The sequence below is a fragment of the Capra hircus genome, chromosome 5 (genome assembly GCF_001704415.2).
Source record: "Capra hircus breed San Clemente chromosome 5, ASM170441v1, whole genome shotgun sequence".
Lineage (NCBI taxonomy): Eukaryota > Metazoa > Chordata > Mammalia > Artiodactyla > Bovidae > Capra > Capra hircus.
The window spans coordinates 104,518,342-104,540,128 of NC_030812.1; the positions used below are offsets into that span (position 1 = coordinate 104,518,342).

At 41.7% G+C, this 21,787-nt stretch overlaps 1 protein-coding gene across 2 annotated transcripts in view; it reads left to right on the forward strand.

The window, feature by feature from the left end:
* The window catches only part of C5H12orf4 (chromosome 5 C12orf4 homolog), a 38,998-nt gene that overhangs the window by 6,279 nt on the left and 10,932 nt on the right, over nt 1-21,787 (forward strand). For both annotated transcript variants that reach the window (XM_005680983.3, XM_018048613.1), the window contains 6 exons: nt 2,670-2,851; nt 7,966-8,065; nt 8,167-8,288; nt 16,231-16,337; nt 17,147-17,344; nt 18,162-18,290. In XM_005680983.3, the coding sequence (XP_005681040.2) occupies nt 2,670-2,851; nt 7,966-8,065; nt 8,167-8,288; nt 16,231-16,337; nt 17,147-17,344; nt 18,162-18,290 (838 nt within the window). The remainder of the gene's footprint in view (nt 1-2,669; nt 2,852-7,965; nt 8,066-8,166; nt 8,289-16,230; nt 16,338-17,146; nt 17,345-18,161; nt 18,291-21,787) is intronic.

Consider the following 21,787-nt stretch of genomic DNA (forward strand, 5'->3'; position numbering starts at 1 on the left):
AAACAGAAGGAAGATAAAAAACTATAGTAGAAGAAAAAGTTTATAGTTTCATGAAAGCTGACCAAAAAAGAGGTAACCAAGAAGGAGGGACTGGTCTGTGGTTCAAATGCTGCACAGGTGATCAAGCAAGGAGAAGACTCAGAAATACCCACCGGGTTTATCAGGTCTTATCTGTGGCAAGATAAATTCCAGCAGATTGGTGGGAGCAGAGACTAGATTTCAGTGAGTTAAAGAACAAGTGGGAATGTGGAAGTGAAATGAGTCTAGACAACTCAAGAAGTTGGGCTGCAGAGAGGAGGGTGAGACCCAGGATCAGAGGCTTGTTGTTTAAGACAGTAGAGAGAAAGGCCGAAAGGAACCAGACCCAGAGCCCAAGTGGAGGATCAGTCTTTCCAGGGAGGAGGGAGGTGGCTTCCATCATAGCGGAGAGGAAGAAGGAAAACGTAACCATCAATTCAGAAAACTTTTCTTTGGTAGCAGGAAGTTGAAGATAATTCTCTCCTAACTGCTTCTGCTTTATCTGAGAAATAGTAAAGGAGGTTGTTTGTCTAGATGGGGTGGTGGGGGGCTGATGAGATGGTTGGATGTCTGAGGACTGAACTGACCAGAGGAAGCCAGAGTTGCCAGGCAGCATCGCGAGGAAGGGTTGGACTGGCACCGGTCTCCCTCCATAGACTCTGGACTTGTGTGATTTTTCTGCTGCGGCTCCCCAGAGCCTGGCTGCAGGTGGAGCTAGAGGAATAAGATGCGGTTTTGTTAGGTGGGCAAGGAGGATGTGGGCGAGACAGTGACTGACTGTAAGCTTTATCAGGAAGAAAGGGCAGTGAGAGGGAGCCAACAGCTCAGATAGTGGAGACTGTGAAGCGGAGGTCCTGGTGAGGCTGCAGAACCAGTTGCCTGGGAGCCGCTGTATGAGAAGTTTCGGTTGGAGTTTGTAATCAGTGACTGAGTGTTTGAATTTTAGCAGCCGAGCTGTTCCCAGGGAAGATATGGAATGGGTGGCAGGCAAAGGGGAGAGCTTATTAAAAATGCAGCGTTGAGGGACACCAGAAGGCAGGGCCTTGGTGAATCATCCACCAGGACATCCAGGTGGCTCAGGCTGGTCTCAGGATGTGGGACAGGGAGGAAGTGTGTAAACTCGGTGCCAGAGTTCTAGTTGACTGAGGGTGAGTGAGAACTCTGTTGGGTGCATCTCGTGTAGTAAGATGCTTCTCCCTATTCACAAGTGTCACTCCAGGCTGAGTTGTAAACTGAGGCTTGCAAGTTGCATAATGAGCTGATCTAACCTTGTGGGGTTAAGCCCAAACCCGGAGTGATTTTGGAACAGAGCCTAAGTCACGTGGACTGGTTATAATTCCTAGAGGGATGCTGTGTCTAGGGATGCATAGAAGTTATCAGAGCATGGTCCAGGTTTGCAGAGGTGCGGGACAGATAAAATCCACCCTCTATATTCGGCTGATTCTCTTAATAAGTCTCCCCTCCTGACCTGGAGTGGATCCAAGTATAAGTGAAAGGGAACAAGGGGAAGAGTTTACCTGATTGTCCCAGTTCAAAATACCTGTTTCCATGATTTATCCATTTGTGGTATGTAAGGGAGATTATTATTTTGAGCCCTATCATCGGTTCCCGTTTGGGGTATTTTCATTGGTAAGAAAAGGGAAGAATTTAGATTGTTCTCCTTTACGGGTGGCTAGCTGCAAAGATCAAAAATAGAAACAGTGTTGAAATCTTTGTGAAACTTCCACTCTTGCCGTTGTATGGTGTGGCCTTTGGCGGGGGCCTTCTGGGGCCTTCTGAGCATGTCAGTCTCCCGCCGCTGTAGAGCGCTGCGCGTGTCTGGTGTGTGGTTATGGCACGTGTCCAGGGCCAGGCATCTGCCTCCCCAGATGCGTTTGTGTGTGCGCACTCAGGGTCTCTTTTCTGCTTCTGCATGTTTCCGGTTTTTTTGTTTGTTTGCTTATCAGTGTTTATGCAGTCCCTTTATCATTTTGATAACTACTATTTTCATACATTTAATTGAGGGGACTTACATTTTGTGAAGAAAACAATACTTGAGTTCAGAGTAAAAAAGTTTCGCATGTATATCTTGATATAAAATCCTATGCATGAATTGGGTTATCAAGGGCAGTGTTGTTACATAGGTAAGCTCATTCTCTAAATATATAGCCTACAAAACCTTTTTTAGCAATAATTTTTAAGAATGAAAAGCTTTTTTTCCTGATGATATAATTACTGTATGCAAGTTATTCTCTTACGTGGCACATTAGAATACAAAGTAAGGGACTTAAAGATCCCACTCTGCTACAGACAGCCCCTTCAAGTGTGTGTGTGTGTGTGTGTGTGTGTGTGTGTTTTACGGAAATGAGAGCTTACTTATTACCCTTTCTTCTTTTTATTTTGAGATTATGGACACTTCCTATCCCTTGCTCCGCATTAACACCTTCCCCTTATCTCTGCCTCCGGGTAACCCACATTGACAACTGAGTCCACTTCTTTCCGTATTTTTTGTGTATGCTCAGATAATCCTATGTAACCTATAAACACATATGTAGAGGGCCTTTCTGTCCTTTGATGTACCGAAATGGAATCATAGTATACTCACTTCTCCAGCAGTGTGTTAACCAAGAGCACTGCATCAGAGTTTAAGAATGTCTGGTCCCATCTTGCAGACCACGCTAGAGCACGCGAGGCCCGAGGAGCCCAGCTGGGATGAAGACTTCGCGGATGTGTACCATGACCTCATCCATTCTCCAGCCTCTGAAACTCTCCTAAACTTGGAACACAACTACTTCGTCAGTATCTCTGAACTCATTGGCGAAAGAGACGTGGAGCTGAAAAAGCTACGGGAGAGGTACTTCCTAGTTCTTGTATCACGATAATTAAATGTTACATCATCAAATAATGACGGGCTACAGAACAGCGCGTTCTCTGTCTCGCTCTCTCTCTCTCTTTTTCTTAAATAAAACTGAAAAATAGAATAGAAAATCATCTTTAACATTAGAAAGTAATTTTCTTGTGTGTTTAGATCTCTCATTTCACCTGGGCAGATAAGGTTCTCCTAGTTTATAGAACTCCTCAAGGGATTTACCTAAACGAATTATGACGGTTCTATCTACTCTTAGTTCTGATGGAGGAAGAACTTACCTCTTCTAAAGGGTCAGCTTTGTTCCAGGCCCTGTGCAAAGTGCTTTGGATGCCGTCTTCATTCAGACCGCTATATTAAAACACACACACACAGACTGGATGGCTTAAACAGCAGAAATGGACCTCCTACAGTCTGGAGGCTGGGTTGTCCAAGGTCAAGGTGCCAGCAGACTCAGTGTCTGGTGAGGACCCACCGCCTGGCTTGTAGCCAGTGCCTTCCTGACATTGCTTCCTCAGCCTTTCCTCTGTGCACACTCCTGGTGCGTTGCTTGTAGACAGAGAACAGTAGCACCCCTTCTTCCAGACTAATTCCATCATGAGGATGCCAGCCTCTGGAGCTTACCTTAACCTAATTGCCTCCCAAAGGCCCCACCTCCACATAACATCACAGTGAAGGTTAGGGTTTCAACATTTGTACTCTGTGGGGCCACAAAGATGCAGTTCTTAACAGATGCCCTGTCTCATTTGATCCACAACCCTACTGTTACTGCCCCAGTTTACTGAGGCAGAAATGGATTTCCTCTAGTTCTTTATTTCATATCCAATAGTATTGTCCACAGACTTCCCAGGTAGCTTCATGAGTAAAGAATCTGCCTGCAATGCAGGAGACTCAGGAGATGTCGGATTGATCCCTGGGTCAGGAAGATCCCCTGGTGGAGGATATGGCAACCCACTCCAGTATTCTTGCCTGGAGAGCCCCATGGACAGAGGAGCCTGGTGGGCTACAGTCCATTGGGTCGCAAAGTGTCCGACGCGACTGAAGCAACTAAGCACACACGCATGGAATATTGTGAACATATTTAAAATAAGCGTGAAATACAGATTAGGTTTTTTAAAATATGGTGCTAGTTACCCAACACTAATTACCTTCTCTTGAACTTCATTTGTTTGCTTTTTTCCCCACTGGGGCTTCAGATAATACAGTCTTCCTCTCATTCTGAATCTGTTCTCAGCTCTCAGGTTTTCTGGGCCTGCACTCGTTCTACCTATTTGAGTTCAGTTCAGTTCAGTCGCTCAGTCGTGTCCGACTCTGTGACCCCATGAATTGCAGCACGCCAGGCCTCCCTGTCCATCACCAACTCCCGGAGTTCACTCAGACTCATGTCCATCGAGTTAGTGATGCCATCCAGCCATCTCATCCTCTGTCATCCGCTTCTCCTCCTGCCCCCAATCCCTCCCAGCATCAGGGTCTTTTCCAATGCGTCCACTCTTTGCGTGAGGTGGCCAAAGTACTGGAGTTTCAGCTTTAGCATCAGTCCTTCCAATGGACACCCAGGACTGGTCTCCTTTAGAATGGACTGATCGGATCTCCTTGCAGTCCAAGGGACTCTCAAGAGTCTTCTCCAGCCTGTTTAGGGATATTAAAAAATGCACAGCTCAGCATCTGCAGTTCACATCAGTGGCTGTCGCCCCTGCTTTCAGTCGGCAGCTGAGTTGCTCTGAGCTGTGGTCCTCTTTGCTGCCTGCTCACTCCACCTGCCAGAAAATTTCATCTCTGGCCATCACTGTTCCATAATTGTTCTTTTTTCTAAGTTGGAAGAAGGTTCTTATTCCACTTAACCCTTCAGTTTTTTTGGAAGCTGCATTAAGTTACTAATTATCTGCATTTACTAGTACTTTATATTTATTTTTTTCTGTTACAGGATAGTTTTTCAATAGGGATTTGTTTTGGTGTATGTTATTTTTTGAAATGTCTTTTAGCCAGACTTCTTGACGGGGCTTTGTTCCCCTACCCCCAAATATTACAGATAATCAGTTCAGTTCAGTTGCTCGGTCGTGTCCGACTCTGTGACCCCATGAATCGCAGCACGCAAGGCCTCCCTGTCCATCACCAACTCCTGGAGTTCACTTAGACTCACGTCCGTCGAGTCTGTGATGCCATCCAGCCATCTCATCCTCAGTCGTCCCCCTCTCCTCCTGCCCCCAATCCCTCCCAGCATCAGAGTCTTTTCCAGTGAGTCAACTCTTTGCATGAGGTGGCCAAAGTAAGTTTCAGCTTTAGCATCATTCCCTCCAAAGAAATCCCAGGGTTGATCTCCTTAAGAATGGACTGGTTGGGTCTCCTTGCAGTCCAAGGGACTCTCAAGAGTCTTCTCCAACACCACAGTTCAAAAGCATCAATTCTTCGGCGCTCAGCTTTCTTCACAGTCCAACTCTCACATCCACACATGACCACTGGAAAAACCAGAGCCTTGACCCGATGGACCTTAGTCGGCAAAGTAATGTCTCTGCTTTTCAATATGCTGTGTAGGTTGGTCATAACTTTTCTTCCAAGGAGTAAGCGTCTTTTAATTTCATGGCTGCAGTCACCATCTGCAGTGATTTTGGAGCCCCAAAAAATAAAGTCTGACACTGTTTCCACTGTTTCCCCATCTATTTCCCATGAAGTGATGGGACCAGATGCCATGATCTTCGTTTTCTGAATGTTGAGCTTTAAGCCAACTTTTTCACTCTCCTCTTTTACTTTCATCAAGAGGCTTTTTAGCTCCTCTTCACTTTCTGCCATAAGGGTGGTGTCATCTGCATATCTGAGGTTATTGATATTTCTCACGGCAATCTTCATTCTAGCTTGTGTTTCTTCCAGTCCAGCGTTTCTCATGATGTACTTTGCATATAAGTTAAATAAGCAGGGTGACAGTATACAGCCTTGACGTACTCCTTGTCCTATTTGGAACCAGTCTGTTGTTCCATGTCCAGTTCTAACTGTTGCTTCCTGACCTACATACCGATTTCTCAAGAGGCAGGTCAGGTGGTTTGGTATTCCCATCTCTCTGAGAATTTCCAAATGGAATACATTTGGGGCTTCCCTGGTTGTCCAGTGGTTGAGACTTCACCTTCTAATACAGGGGGTGGAGGTTCGATCCCTGGTTGGGGAACTAAGATCTCACATGCCTCATGGCCAAAAAACCGAAACATAAAACAGATCACTGTTGTAACAAGTTCAATAAAGGCTTTAAAAATGTTTGAAAACATTTATATTAAGAACCGTTTTATAGTTTTTCACGTGTCCAAACTGTCAGCTTAATAAATAAAAATAAACCATGTTCTTTTTAAGGTAGGTAATATTTTTTGCAAAGTTGAACCGTATAACTAATAGTAAGTTGGAATTCATTAGTGGAAGTTCACCCAAAATTTTGGTGTTTAATTCATTTATCTAATTCGTGAGTAGAAGTGACATATTTTCTCATCTCTCCTTTCATTTTAATCCCATTTTACATAGTTAAAAGAATTTGTCTCGGTGCAGCATCAACAGTTCTAATTATCTTTTTTCCTAAATGTCTTCAAGATAACGTACAGGTTGTCAGAATCATCATGACAGACATCTTGAGTCACTACGTAGTATTTCATATAATAAATTTTCCTTTCATCTTAATCGTAGAAATAAATGTTGTATCATTAACTGTACTTGCACTTCTAACACTTTTAGGGTGAAATAAATGTTCATGAAGTTGAATTGTTATTTATTAGTTCTCTTTTTCCTAATTGAAAATTTCCTTCTTTTTGCAAACCAGTTTCAAGATAGTTCTTTGAACCTTTAAAGTGGCAATGATACTTTATATCCACTAGAGGGAACATGTGTAATGTAAAATATTAATATTTGTATCAAAGTTTATAATTATAAATGCTTAGCAGTTATTTCTGTTTTAAATAAAAATCTTACTTGCAAGCATTATCTTCAGCTGACCTCTAGTAATTATTAAAAAACTAGTGGGGTCGCCTGCATTATCATTAAGTGGGAATTAAGTAGTACTGAATATTTGATACTAGAAGGTATACATTGGGATGTATAAAAGTGTAACATACGAATGAGTTTCGTTTATGATGAACATGTAGGTATCTTAATCAGTTCTTAGAAATCAGTGCAGTTTCTCTTCTAAGAGCAATTTACGTAAACTGACTAAAATGGTAGTGAAGTCCTTTAGTTCATGTCTGTTTCACTGCTTCCAAGTTTGTTTGAAATGTGTTTTAGAAAAAACTTGATTAATACATTTTTACTAGAGATTTTTTAATCAACTTATTTATTAAAATCTAACCGACTTATAAAAAGGCAATAAACTGTAGGTATGCAGTTCAGTAAGCTTCCACAAAGTAAGCACACCAGTGTGCTCCTCTCCCAGATCAAGAAGTAGGTGATCTCCAGCCTGCAGAAGGCTCCCTCCCACCCATCCAGCAGTTTCCACCCATTTCCTCCGTAAATAACCACTGTCTGAACTTGTAGCACCATTAGTTTTTCTTATGGGGAAATACCATTTTTAATTTCCGCATATTGTTTGTTTGGATAAATTAAGACTACTTCAGAATGTATTTCACATTCCTCTAGAAAGGGAACGCTGTGACTTAATACCAGTTTGATTCTTAGAACCTAACTGGCAGCTTCTGATTATAATATAATGTGTGATTCGAAGGTTGAAGTCACTTTAACTCACATTCAGAGGAATAAAAAATGTGCTTTGAGCTGAATTGGGGAGTATCTTCTTTGTGAAAATCTGCAAGTGAAAAAGGCTCTGGACTTTTCAATACTAGTTACGGAAATTGAACTCTCTCTCCTGGATTCTGAATGTTCTCCTTTATGCACCAAATTTAGGTTCCGATTTAACTACACATTGACGTCATGTATACTATACGACGTTAGCGTCGTTTCCGCCTCTCCATTGCCGAGGCTTCAGAGTGTTTTCCAGACAGTACCGTGGCCATCCCTGGGCACCCTCCTTTAAGAAGAAAATGTTCTTTTCACTTCGTAGCAGTTATTCCGTGAATCTGAAGTGGTTCTGCACCTTTAAAATGTGATGACTGTATCCGATCTACTCATTCATGTTTCAGGCAAGGTATTGAGATGGAAAAGGTGATGCAGGAGTTGGGAAAGTCACTGACGGACCAAGATGTGAACACCCTGGCTGCTCAGCATTTCGAATCCCAGCAGGTAAGTGAGGCATGTATAATGGCTTTCAGAGTGCTTTTGTTTTGTTTATTTTTGTGAAGAAAAAAAAAAAATTGACTCGTTGGTATACTGTCTCTTTTTAGGACTTAGAAAATAAGTGGTCCAATGAATTAAAACAATCGACTGCCATTCAAAAACAAGAGTATCAGGAATGGGTAATTAAACTTCATCAAGACCTAAAAAATCCCAACAACAGCTCCCTCAGGTATTAATCAGGTGTCATTTTTATGAGATGAAAAGTTGTTATCAGTAATAGTTTGTATTTACTGTAAAATTGGACCTTTCTAGTTGTAGATGTTTTTAAGTTACCAGTGAAAATTCAAGATAACTATATGCTTTTTTTTTAAACACCTTTCATTTTGTAGACTTTACGTGGATTATGTGGGGCAGGATGTTTTACAAAGGTGATTCCCCACCTAGAACTTAGCTTTATAAATCTTGTGGGTATATATACCTAAATACCTTGACTACTGTCTCCTGTGTTTTTTTTTGATTGGTTTCCTTTCAGTGCAGTACACAGTGGTTGAATGCATCTTAAACGCCAAGCACTCTTTAAGCAGAAAAACAAGATAACTGCCTGTGGGGAGCTTATATTCTTTAGAGACTGACCTGTAAATAAAACAGAATGATATGTGCAGTTACAGAAGCATGTACAGGGTACAAAACGAAGAAAGAAGACTTTCTATAGTTCATAATTTGTGTGGTCCCTTACGGGCTAAATGCACTGTTTCTCATATTGCCTGTTATTCCTGGCTGTTTACTCACCTTTGAGAATTTCTTTCTTTTTTCAATCCTAAAGTATATTCTATTGGAGATATTATTAGTACAGTATAATAATCCTGTTTTCAGGGTTTTCTAGTGTGTACTATAAACATTTAGATATAGCATTTTATTTATATAATGTCCTTCTCCCCTACTTGTCTTGCCTTGAAAGTAAAAAACCATGTCTATTTTTTCTGCTCTTGTAATCCCCAGATCTCTGTCAAGTGTCTAACTCTTGAGCAGTTCAGTTCCGTTCAGTTGCTCAGTCATATCCGACTCTTTGCAACCCCATGGACTGCAGCACGCCAGGCCTCCCTGTCCATCACCAACTCCCAGAGTTTACCCAAACTCATGTCCATTGAGTCAGTGATGCCATCCATCCATCTCATCCTCTTCTCCTCCTGCCCTCAATCTTTCCCAGCATCAGGATCTTTTCAAATGAGTCAGCTCTTCGCATCAGGTAGCCAAAGTATTGGAGTTTCAGCTTCATCAGCAGTCCTTCCAATGAACACCCAGAACTGATCTCCTTAGAATGGACTGGTTGGATCTCCTTGCAGTCCAAGGGACTCTCAAGAGTCTTCTCCAACACCACAGTTCAAAAGCATCAATTCTTCAGCGCTCAGCTTTCTTTACAATCCAACTCTCACATCCATACATGACTACTGGAAAAACCATAGCCTTAACTAGACAAACCTTTGTTGGCAAAGTAATATCTTTGCTTTTTAATATACTGTCTAGGTTGGTTATAACTTTCCTTCCAAGGAGCAAGCATCTTTTAATTTCATGGCTGCAATCACCATCTGCAGTGATTTTGGAGCCCCCCAAAATGAAGTCTCTCACTGTTTCCACTGTTTCCCCATCTATTTCCCATGAAGTGATGGGACCGGATGCCATGATCTTAGTTTTTGTTTTCTGAATGTTGAGCTTTAAGCCAACTTTTTCACTCTCCTCTTTCACTTTCATCAGGAGGCTCGTTAGTTCTTTACTTTCTGCCTTAAGGGTGGTGTCATCTGCATATCTGAGGTTATTGATATTTCTCCCAGCTGTCTTGATTCCAGCTTGTGCTTCATCCAGCCCAGCGTTTCTCATGATATACTCTGCATAGAAGTTAAATAACCAGGGTGACAATATACAGCCTTGACATATTCTTTTTCCTGTTTGGAACCAGTCTGTTGTTCCATGTCCAGTTCTAACTGTTGCTTCCTGACCTACATATAGGTTTCTCAAGAGGCAGGTCAGGTGTTCTGGTATGCCCATCTCTCTCAGAATTTTCCAGTTTATTGTGATCCACACAGTCAAAGGCTTTGGCATAGTCAGTTCAGTTCAGTTCAGTTGCTCGGTCGTGTCCAACTCTTTGCGACCCCATGAATCGCAGCATGCCAGGCGTCCCTGTCCATCACCAGCTCCTGGAATTCACTCAGACTCATGTCCATCGAGTCAGTGATGCCATCCAGCCATCTCATCCTCGGTCGTCCCCTCTTCCTCCTGCCCCCAATCCCTCCCAGCATCAGAGTCTTTTCCAATGAGTCAACTCTTCACATGAGGTGGCCAAAGTACTGGAGTTTCAGCTTTAGCATCATTCCTTCCAAAGAAATCCCAGGGCTGATCTCCTTCAGAATGGACTGGTTAGATCTCCTTGCAGTCCAAGGGACTCTCAAGAGTCTTCTCCAACACCACAGTTCAAAAGCATCAATTTTTCAACACTCAGCTTTCTTCACAGACCAACTCTCACATCCATACATGACCACTGGAAAAACCGTAGCCTTGACTAGACAAACCTTTGTTGGCAAAGTAATGTCTCTGCTTTTCAATATGCTGTCTAGGTTGGTCATAACTTTTCTTTCAAGGAGTAAGCGTCTTTTAATTTCATGGCTGCAGTCACCATCTGCAGTGATTTTGGAGCCCCAAAAATAAAGTCTGACACTGTTTCCACTGTTTCCCCATCTATTTCAATAAAGCAGAAATAGATGTTTTCCTGGAACTCTCTTGCTTTTTCAGTGACCCAGCGGATGTTGGCAATTTGATCTCTGGTTCCTCTGCCTTTTCTAAAACCAGCTTGAACATCTGCAAGTTCATGGTTCACTTATTGCTGAAGCCTGGCTTGCAGAATCTTGAGCATTACTTTACTAGCGTGTGAGATGAGTGCAATTGTGTGGTGGTTTGAGCATTCTTTGGCATTGCCTTTCTTTGGGACTGGAATGAAAACTGACCTTTTCCAGTCCTGTGGCCACTGCTGAGTTTTCCAAATTTGCTGGCATATTGAGTGCAGCATTTTCACAATACCATCTTTTAGGTTTTGAAATAGCTCAACTGGAATTCCATCATCTCCACTAGCTTTGTTTGTAGTGATGCTTCTTAAGGCCCACTTGACTTCACATTCCAGGATGTCTGGCTCTAGGTGAGTGATCACAGCATCATGATTATCTTGGTCATGAAGATCTTCTTTGTACAATTCTTCCATGTATTCTTGCCATCTGCTTCTGTTCCATACCATTTCTGTCCCTTATTGAGCCCATCTTTGCATGAAATATTCCCTTGGTTTTTCTTAAAGAGATCTCTAGTCTTTCCCATTCTGTTATTTTCCTCTATTTCTTTGCACTGATCACTGAGGAAGGCTTTCTTATCTCTCCTTGCTGTTCTTTGGAACTCTGCATTCAAATGGGTATATCTTTCCTTTTCTCCCTTGCTTTTCACTTCTCTTCTTTTCACAGCTATTTGTAAGGCCTCCTCAGACAGCCATTTTGCTTTTTTGCATTTCTTTTCCTTGGGGCTGGTCTTGCTCCCTGTTGATACAAGCACGTAAATAAATACTTACGGGATGGATGTATAGACAGGCTTATGAGTCGATTATCATTAAACTGTTTACCTGATGCTATCTATCTTCCCCTTTTATTATCATCTGTCATTTGTGTTGTTGTTTTCCCCAAGACAATACTGAAAAACATTTAAACAATTTTTTATAATTAGAAATGGGATAACCTCCTGGACACTAACATGTATATACTCTTCATTTCAAATGAAAAAGTGCTAAACTCAGTACAAAAGGAGCTGTCGGGGACAGGCTGGGAACATCCATGTGCCATAAGGTCCGGTGGTGTTTCTCAGACTGCTGCCAGGAACCATGCGAGATCCTTTACCTTCCAACTGAACTTTAAAAATAATAGAATGGAATGGAGTGGAACAGATCTGAGCAGAGTAGACTAGGGGAAAAGACATCAGTGCATTACACATGTGTATATTGAAGAAAATGTAAAATATTAAATATGTACTCTATACTGTGGTCAAAAAGGCAGAAAATCACTGACCTAATGGAAGCTCAGAAAGCCCCTTGCTACAAAAAATATCTCTTGATGCAGGAGACCCCAGTTTGATTCCTGGGTCAGGAAGATCCGCTGGAGACAGGATAGGCTACCCACTCCAGTATTCTTGGGCTTCCCTTGTGGCTCAGCTGGTAAAGAATCTTCCTGCAGTGTGGGAGACCTGGGTTCGATCTCTGGGTTGGGAAGATCCCCTGGAGAAGGGAAAGGCTACCCACTCCAGTATTCTGGCCTGGAGAATTCCATGGACTATATATATATAGTCCATGGGGTCACAAAGAGTCGAACACGACTGAGTGACTTTTATTTCACTTGCTACTGTAGTTTCAGAAATTCAGTCTATGTGATCAGTTCCATTGTATGAATATTGACCTCTAGCTGCTGCTGCTTTAAAAAATCAAATATTCCTAGGAAAGAGGATTTTTACTGTGACTTTGTTAGCTTGCTTTCCTTTTGATAGGTTTCCTGGGGGAGCAGAAACCTGCTTTCAGCATAACTACATATGGGATTGTATGAAATTGACCAATCTTTAAAATTCATTCATTTTTGCCTTTTCGCTTAAAGTCAGGTATATTGAAGGATGAATTACATAAAAGTCACTTGTTTTAGGTTTACCTTTTGATGAGTTTTGACAAACTTAGTCATGAAGCCATCACTGCAGTCAAGACATAGTATTTCCTTTTTATCCGTTTATATTAACCCCACTTCTGCTTGCCGAGCTCGTGGTAACCTGATCTGATTTCTATCCCTGTAATTTTGATTTTCTTATATAAATGGAATCAAACTGTATGCAGCAACTTATGTCTTACTCTCTTCACTTAACATAACCCTTTTGAGACTCATTCAAGTTGTTGCCATTTTAAGTGGTTCTTCCGTTTTTGTTGCTCTGTTGTTCTTTTGTTTATCCAATGGTGGACATTTGAAGTATTTCCAGATTTTGGCAATTATAAATAAAGTGACTGTAAGCATTCACATACAGGTCTTTGTATAGTCATGAAAGTGAAAATAAAAGTCAGCCGCTCAGTTGTGTCCAACTCTTTGTAAGCCCATGGACTGTAGTCCACCAGGCTCCTCTGTCCGTGGGATTCTCCAGGCAAGAATGAATACTGGAGTGGGTTGCCATGCCCTCCTTCAGGGGATCTTCCCGATCTGGGGCTCAAACATTGCAGGCAGACTCTTTACCATCTGAGCCAATAGGGAAGCCAGAACATATGGGTAGACATATGTTTATAATATAACATATGTAGCGTATGTTTAGAATTCTCTTATGTAAATACCTAGGAGTGGAATTGCTGGGTAACACAGTAAGTAAAATCCATAGTGTGTTTAATCTTGTAAGAAACTGCCCAACTGTTCTCCAAAGTGGTCGTGACATTTTTGCATCCCCCCCACCCATGTATGCGGGTTCCAGATGCTCCACAACCTGTCAGCACTTGGTGGTGATATTTAGCCATTCTGGTAGGTTTTGTAGTGGTGTCTCATTTTGTGTGTCTTTGCGTTTCCCTGGTGGCTCCTAACGCTGAACATCTTTTCACGTGCTGATCTTCTAGCTATAGCTCTCCTTTATCTTTTTTCTTATTACTGAGTTGTGAAAGTTCTCTATGTATTCTGGTACAAGTGTATAATCAGATATATGTTTTACAAATATGTTCTAGCACCTCGTGGCTTGTCTTTTCATTTTCTTATCCATTTCTTTCAAAGAATAACTTTTCATTTTAATTAAGTACAGTTTATCAGTTTTTAAGAGATCTGTGTCTTATCTAAGATATTGTTGAAATTTAAGATCACAAAGATTTTCTGCTGTATTTTCTTCTAGAAATTTTATAGTTCAGACTTAGACATATAGCTCACCATCTAGTACTTCATAGATATTATAATGAATATAAGTAAATATATCCACTGTAAAATGCAGACTGTTGTGTGTATTAGAAAGGAAGTAGCGTGTGGCTCAGATGCGTCCCCTTCTCCAGGCAAGAACACTGAAGTGGGTTGCCATTTCCTCCTCCAGGGGATCTTCCTGACCTAAGGATTGAACCCGGGTCTCTCCTCTCCTGCATTGGTAGGTGGATTCTCTACCACTAAGCGCCACCTGCGTAAATAGTACCTATGCCCAGAAATGAGCAGGCTGTTAAGGTGAAGGCCATGGAAATCCAGTTGGCAGTCAGGCTGTTTAGTTTCTGTTCTCCATTCCAGTGCACCACAGGCCTCGTTGTCTACAGCGGTACGCTGCTGCCACTTGGTGTTGAGAGTGGGGCTTTGGTCTCTAGGTGGTCCTCCTCTGCCTGTTGAGGGTGGGAGGCAGGTTCCACGGCCTCATGGTCTTGGGCAAGCCCTGCAGATCTGGGCTGAGGGCACGGGGCATCCTTAGCACGTCCACCTGTGCCGCCCCGGGGGCTGTCGCTCCTCCTGCCCCACCCCCAGGCCTTTCCTGGAAGCACCTGGTGGAGGCCGGTGGGAAAGAGTTTGCAAGAGCATGTAACATCCATTGCTGTCCTAAACGTACATGCCACCCCATACTTGACCTTGAAGAACGTGTTAACATTTTAGCTGATTTCTTCTTACCTTCTTACATACATTACAGCATTTCATTTCTACGATGCTCTGCCAAAACCGTGTGTCCTGTCTCCCCTGGGACAGGCATGTCACACTTAAGAATTTAATTTCTTGGTCCCCTTGTTACCTCAGATCTCTGATGAGCTTCAGAACAGTTATGGCCATATAGATTATCCCAGCTTTTCTTGTTATTAGAACAGGAACAACTTTCTTTGGTGGCTTCCTGAATCCTAAGATGATATTTAATTTGTGTAAATCTGTATGAATTTGTTTGGGGGTTGAAATTGGCTATATTTCCTAATGAAGTCCATCAGTGACACAAATAAGACTGTTTGGATTTATCGAAAAAATCTAGTCAGGGGGATAGATGACTATTACAGACTTGCGTCATCTTCAGCTCACCGTAATATGTGAATTGAACAGTTGTACAGTTCCGATGCCTCCATGGAAACACTTTCAGAAAGTACAGGGCAGGCCAGAGCTAAGAGAAGTCTTTTAGTGTGAGACTGTTGGCAGTGAAAAAATAAGAAATGGTCTTTTAAAAAAAGGATATGAATATGTCAAAATGAACTTTCTTCTTTTTTAATTCTTTTTTTAATTTGACTTTTTTGTTTTTAATTTTCATTTCTCTCACTTCACTTCTTTAGTTTCACTGATGCCACCTGATATAAGGATATATTAATGTTTTTTAATGTCATTTTAAACATTTTAAGGTATTGTTAGTCACTGTTTAATCATGCCCTACCAGAGAAGGCAATGGCACCCCACTCCAGTACTCTTGCCTGGAAAATCCCATGGACAGAGGAGTCTGGTGGGCTGCAGTCCATGGAGTTGCTAAGAGTCAGACAGGACTGAGCGACTTCACTTTCACTGTTCACTTTCATGCCTTGGAGAAGGAAATGGCAACCCACTCCAGTGTTCTTGCCTGGAGAATCCCAGGGACGGGGGAGCCTAGTGGGCTGCCGTCTGTGGGGTCACAGAGTCGGACACGACTGAAGTGACTTAACAGCAGCAGCAGCAGGCTACTAAGAAATATTACATAGTGACATATGAATTGATATTGTAATGACTAAAAAAATATGCCTCACTGACTGAAAGAAATAACCAAAGAAATGGAAGAATAAGTGGGAATTTTATAAGTTGTAAGTGCTTGTGTTCCTGCCCCGTGGATAAAAGATAAATTTAGGAGTAAATTAAGTGCTACTTTCAGCAATTAATTTCATTACCTGGTGACTCAGATGGTAACGACTCTGCCTGCAATGCGAGCGACCCGGGTTTGATCCCTGGGTTGGGAAGATCCCCTGGAGTAGGAAATGACAACCCGCGTTAGTACTCTTGCCTGGAGAATCCCATGGACAGAGAAGGCTCGTGGGCTACAGTCCATGGGGTCGCAAAGAGTCAGACAGGACTGAGTGATTTTCACTTTCATCTCATTATAAATCTTTCTTTCCTATAGGAAAATTTCTTGACAAGCATACCAAAAAAAAAGCATATCAATAATTTTTTCAATTGCAGCGAGGAAATTAAAGTTCAGCCGAGTCAGTTCAGAGAATCCGCTGAAGCAAATGGAAGGGTTTATGAGGAACAGAGAAAGTTAGAAGAAAGTTTTACCATCCACTTAGGTAAGTGTGTTAATTTTTTACAGTCACCACATTGTAACCAGTAGAACTTTTTAAAAATGTTTTTAAGAGAAAAATCCTTAGCATATAAGTAGAATATATCCAGGTTCTTTTTAAAATGAAAGGCTTCCTTGATGGCTCAGACAGTAAAGAATCCACTTGCAATGCAGAAGACCTGGGTTTGATCTCTGGGTTGGGAGGATCCCCTGGAGAAGGAAATGGCAACCCATTCCAGTGTTCTTGCTCGGGAAATCCCATGGACAGAGAAGCCTGTAGGCTACAGTCCATGGAGTCGAAAAGAGTCAAGACACAACTGGGTGACTTCCACTTCACTTTTGAAATGAAAAATTAGGTTCTGCTCCAAGAAGGTCTGTGTTTATTGACTATAAGTTTTCTGTTTTAGCTCATCCATTATATTTTTTTCAAATGCAAAGGTGAAATATTAATAGTTATTAAAGTAGAACACAGGCTTCCTCGGTGGCTCAGTGGTAAAGGACCCACCTGCCAATGCAGGAGGTCGATCCCTAGGTCAGGAAGATCCCCTGGAGGAGGAAATGGCAACCCCCTCCAGTATTATTGCCTGGAGAATCACCATGGCCGCAGAGGAGCCTGGTGGGCTACAGTCCATAGGGTTGCAAAGCATTGGGCACGACTTAGTGAGTAAACAACAGCAAAATAGAAAATTGAAAAGCCCGTCTGAGAGTATTCGTAGCACAGATTTACTAGGATTCCTGCCACCGAGATTTGCCTCCCGCGCTGCTGGCTTTCTGCAGCTGTCTAAGTATCTTCCTGGGGCCGCTGCCCTCCCCCAGGGGCCCAGCTGAAGACCATGCACAACCTGAGGCTGCTGAGAGCAGACATGCTGGACTTCTGCAAGCACAAGAGGAGCCACCGGAGCGGCGGGAAGCTCCACCGACTGCAGACGGCGCTGTCGCTGTACTCCACGTCCCTCTGTGGCCTGGTGTTGCTGGTCGACAATCGAATCAATTCCTACAGTGGCATTAAGAGAGGTGAGCTAGCGTTGTGCGGAGTTACGCCCTCAGAGTTCTCCGCTTAATCCCATTTGAAAGAGAATGCAGTTAGAGGAAAAGAACTGGAAAAGGCTCGAGTCCAAACAGCACACAGACCCAGACATGGTCGTGTAGGATTTGTTTCATACTTTAGCACCCATGGGGCGCTTTAGGATATTTCATTTTTCTTAAAGTCCTATCATAGATAATACTTGTAAGGATCCTTTTTCAAGGTATCACAAAAAGAATAATCAAGACATAAATACAGTTTTCAGTTTAGAAGCAGATCCTGACTGAATTTCAGTTCATCCATTTGTCATGTTTTTTTCTTTATAATTTTAAATAATCTATTTCTTAAAAATGCTAGGTGGAATTCTGCCTTCCCTCCTAGTACGCTTCATTTCTTCTGATAATTTTTCTAAGAGTTTGACATAGAAAGTGCATTGAAATGTAGAACTACTTTTAAGATGCTTGAATATTTTATTTTCTATCATAAGTGTAAGAACCTGATTTCTTTTTTAGCACTTTTGGGAACTAGATTATGATCAAAGTATCTACTATTTAAAGAAGGTTTAGACTTTTATTAAAATTTCCTTGCCTATTAATTATGTATTTTTTTGAGCCATTGAGAGAGTGAGTTTCTGATCAGAACCAAATTGTTGTCCCTTAGCTTACTAAGATAATTATAGAGAGGACAAGTATGAGATGCCGTCCTTGGGAATACTATGTTGCATTTCTTCTGGATCTCTCTGTATGTAAACACTAAAGATCTGATACTTCACCTCTGCAAGTTCATTAACTGTGTTGGGTCCCTTAGATTTCGCCACGGTTTGCCAAGAATGCACTGACTTTCATTTCCCCCGGATTGAAGAGCAGCTGGAGGTTGTCCAGCAGGTCGTACTTTATGCAAGAACCCAGCGCAGGAGCAAGTTGAAAGAATCTCATGGTCAGTGAAACTCAGATTTTAAAAACTTTCACTTGAGGATGTTCCATCTCTAAGCACTCTCTTAGCATCCTGGCCACCTGAAATAGAGAAAATTGCACTGGTGGGAAGATGGAAGAAAGAAATTAAGAACAAATTTCAAAGTCTTCAGAAGCTTGAATTCTGTTCTTAATTTTCTTTTCTGCCTGATTTTGTTCAAGATCCTTAGAAAAACTGTTTTTAAATTTTGTTTCTGTAGTTGTACTTGAAGTAGGCGCTCAGTGGAAAGTTGGGATCCTTTGCTTCAACTTCTATATCTCTGCAACGGATATAATTAGTACTGTAAAGGACATTGAAATCACAGGGTAAACAGCCCGAAATATGCACTTCTTATATGTTCCGTCTTTGATCCACTTAGGTAGCATGAAGTCAGTTACAAGGACTGGTTTTGGTTGTTCTTTTTAAAAATTACTGTGTTTAGAACTATATCCTGCTTTTTCTATATTTATCCACAATCTAAACATCCTTATAGGAAATTTACTGGAAGGTGGTTTAAAAGCTATGGGAAAAGTTCATGGTGTCTTTCTTCAGTGATTTCTAATTATGTGTAAGAAGACCTTTGGGAAGACAGGGGAGGCATAAAAGAAGATACCTAATTCTGCTATCTTAAATTGAAAAATGAAGGTTTAAAAAGGAATCTCTGAAAGTAAATTGGTGCCATAAGTTTGTTTAGTTAGGAGCTAAATATGTAAGGGTAATATTTATTCAAGAATATACATGAGATGTGTCTTTCTTATTTTTCTGATATTTCATAGTATATCACAAGCTTAAAATTACAATACATGCTCTTATACGGCTCGAGTACATACCCGGTGTTTTATTATTTCTCACAGAAACGTGATGTCTTGCCCAAGAAATAAAACACGGTGCGTTTGTAACTAGTTGCCCAAACCTTTCAGCCTGCCTCTGGCGCTTTGGTTGCCTGTCTTGTTTGTCTTGCAGCTGCAGCGTTTCAGAGAAACACTTAGAGTTTTCTGGTGCTTCGGGTTCACAGGTTCTGTTTTTTTAGAGTAAACAGAGACACTGCTATACCTTTGCTAGGTGACTTTGTTCTCTCTCCCATGTACGTCAAAGAATTCCTCCTGTTCTCCTGATGATAGAAGGCAGTTCTCTAGAATCGACTTGATTGGCATTCATAAAAGTGTCCATGTTTATTCAGTAGACTTAAAAAAACATTTTTTTTTCTTATTGTAATTGTTGCTGAAATAGGTAAAGATAGTCTTGTACGTGCTAAGTCACTTCGGTCACGTCCGACTCTCTGCGACCCCATGGACTACAGCCTGCCAGGCTCCTCTGTGGGGTTCTCCAGGCAGGCATAGTGGAGTGGGTTGCCATGCCGTCTGTCAGGGGATCTTCCCAGTCCAGAGATTGAAACCGTGTCTTCTGTGTCTCCTGCCTTGGTAGGGGCTCCTTACCACAAGTATCACCTCAAGATTCACAATTCAGACAGCACGAAAGAGCACATGGTGAGAGACCCTGTGACCCTGCCCACCAGCCGTCCAGTGTCTGCTCCTGGGGCAGCCAGCGCCGTGTCTCATGTACCTTCCGGACATGCGTTTATGAATGTGTGTGAGCACATGTCTGTGTGTATTTACAGATTTTCCTGCTTCATGCAAATGGCAGCTTTCTCTGCACACTCTTTTGTCCTCTGCTTTTTTTCCACTGAATAGTTTATCTTGGGCATCCTTCCACATCTGCACGGACACAGCATCCTTAGCGCCTGTTACTGCTGGATAGGGTCCACTGCAGGATATCCCCTTAATGACCACTTCCCTGTTAATGGGCATTTCATCTGCTCCAGAGTTTTGCTCTTCTAAGTAATAATGCGTGAATAAACTTACACATATATCATCGTGCATGAGTGAGCGTATCTGTGAAATAGAGTCCTAAAAAGACAATCCTGAGCTAAAGAGCACAGGCAGTGTATTTCTGATAATGTTAGCAATTACTCTGCGCTGCGACCCCACCAGTTTGTATTTCCGCTATAGGTGACTGTGGCTTTGCCCTGACAATGCGTGTCACTCACAACAGACCCCGGCTGAGTCTAGGAAATCAGCCTGGAAGCGCACCCCAACGAGGACCTTCAGGCAGATTCCAGTCCGTCCTCTTATTCTTCTGCCGACTCCTACCCCCGTCTCATTCAAAGTGGCACGGATGTGATCAGAAACGTTCAGCTCTTATTCTCAGTAGTGACTAAAAGCATGAAGACGGAGATCACGACAGTGTAGGAGAAGGCGGAGGGTGCTGAGTTTATTTATGAGAGGTTAGAAAGTGTGTGGGGACGGAAAGTTTTTAAACCACATACGGTTAGGGCACCGTGTGTACATCATGGTAGTATTTTGTTCTTGTTCAGGCAGCTATTTTGTGGTTTAAGTGAGTCAGTGAAACAAGTAGGTTTATAAAAGACTCCTTTCTTAGAGAAGCCCGCGTGTTGTTACAGAAGAGTTTTGCCAAAATGCTTTCCCCGCCTCTTCCTTTTCTGAGGCGTGCCCACGTGCTTGTTATGCACGTTCACATCCTGATACGCAAGTCTGTCTATTCTAAGACACTCCGTTATTTTTCTCACTGTGTTTTTTATATCAGCATCTTTATGTTTTTGTGGTTCATGATAAGCTAAAAGCAGTTTCGTTTTGTACATATTTTATACCCATTTTAAAAAATGACGATCTTCTTAGTGTTACAGGGTATTACCTTTGAAACACGGAAAGCGGGCAGGCTGTAAACTGTTCTCTTTTTGTTTCTTAGGAAGGATTTTGTCAGTTTCAGATCGCATGTGAACAAAATTTAAAGAGTCTTCATTTACTGTTTTTCTTGTTTTCTGTGCTGTGAGCAGCCATTTATTCAGAGCCTATCAATTTCATGGGTCAGTATGAGAATCAGATTATTGCCTGAAATGTGGATTCTGGCAACACAGAGCCTTCTGTCTATGTCTCTCCCTCCCTCAGTCTGTTTATAAAATATATGCGTTTACAAAGTACAGTGTTATAAATCAATTACTCAAAGTAGTAAGTGGGTAAAACACTAGGCTACTTTTATTCGGAACTTTTTAAAAACTATAATACTCCCTTGGTAGTTTCAGTTTACTCATTTGAAGTTCTGACTGTTTTCAAGTGATTTTCTGATATTGAAGGCCATTACAATATAGTCTTATATTTAAAGTGTATAGATACATAGTTTCTTAAAGATAGCTATGCCAATAATATTCATGCTGCATTTTTCAGTTCTCTTAGGATTCTTATAAAATTCAGATGTATCTTCTATTAAAAATATTTGTATACATGTAAAATAATGTATTTAGCCATAATAATGAATAGTCAAATGTGCTATATTTTATTTTACCAACATTAATCCTTCAAAGTAATGTCATCCCTTCTAAAAAGAAAGGAAAACTATTGAATATCTGGGAGGAAAAAGGAGACTCCATCTGAAATGGAATCTCAAGTATCTGTTTGGAAGAAATT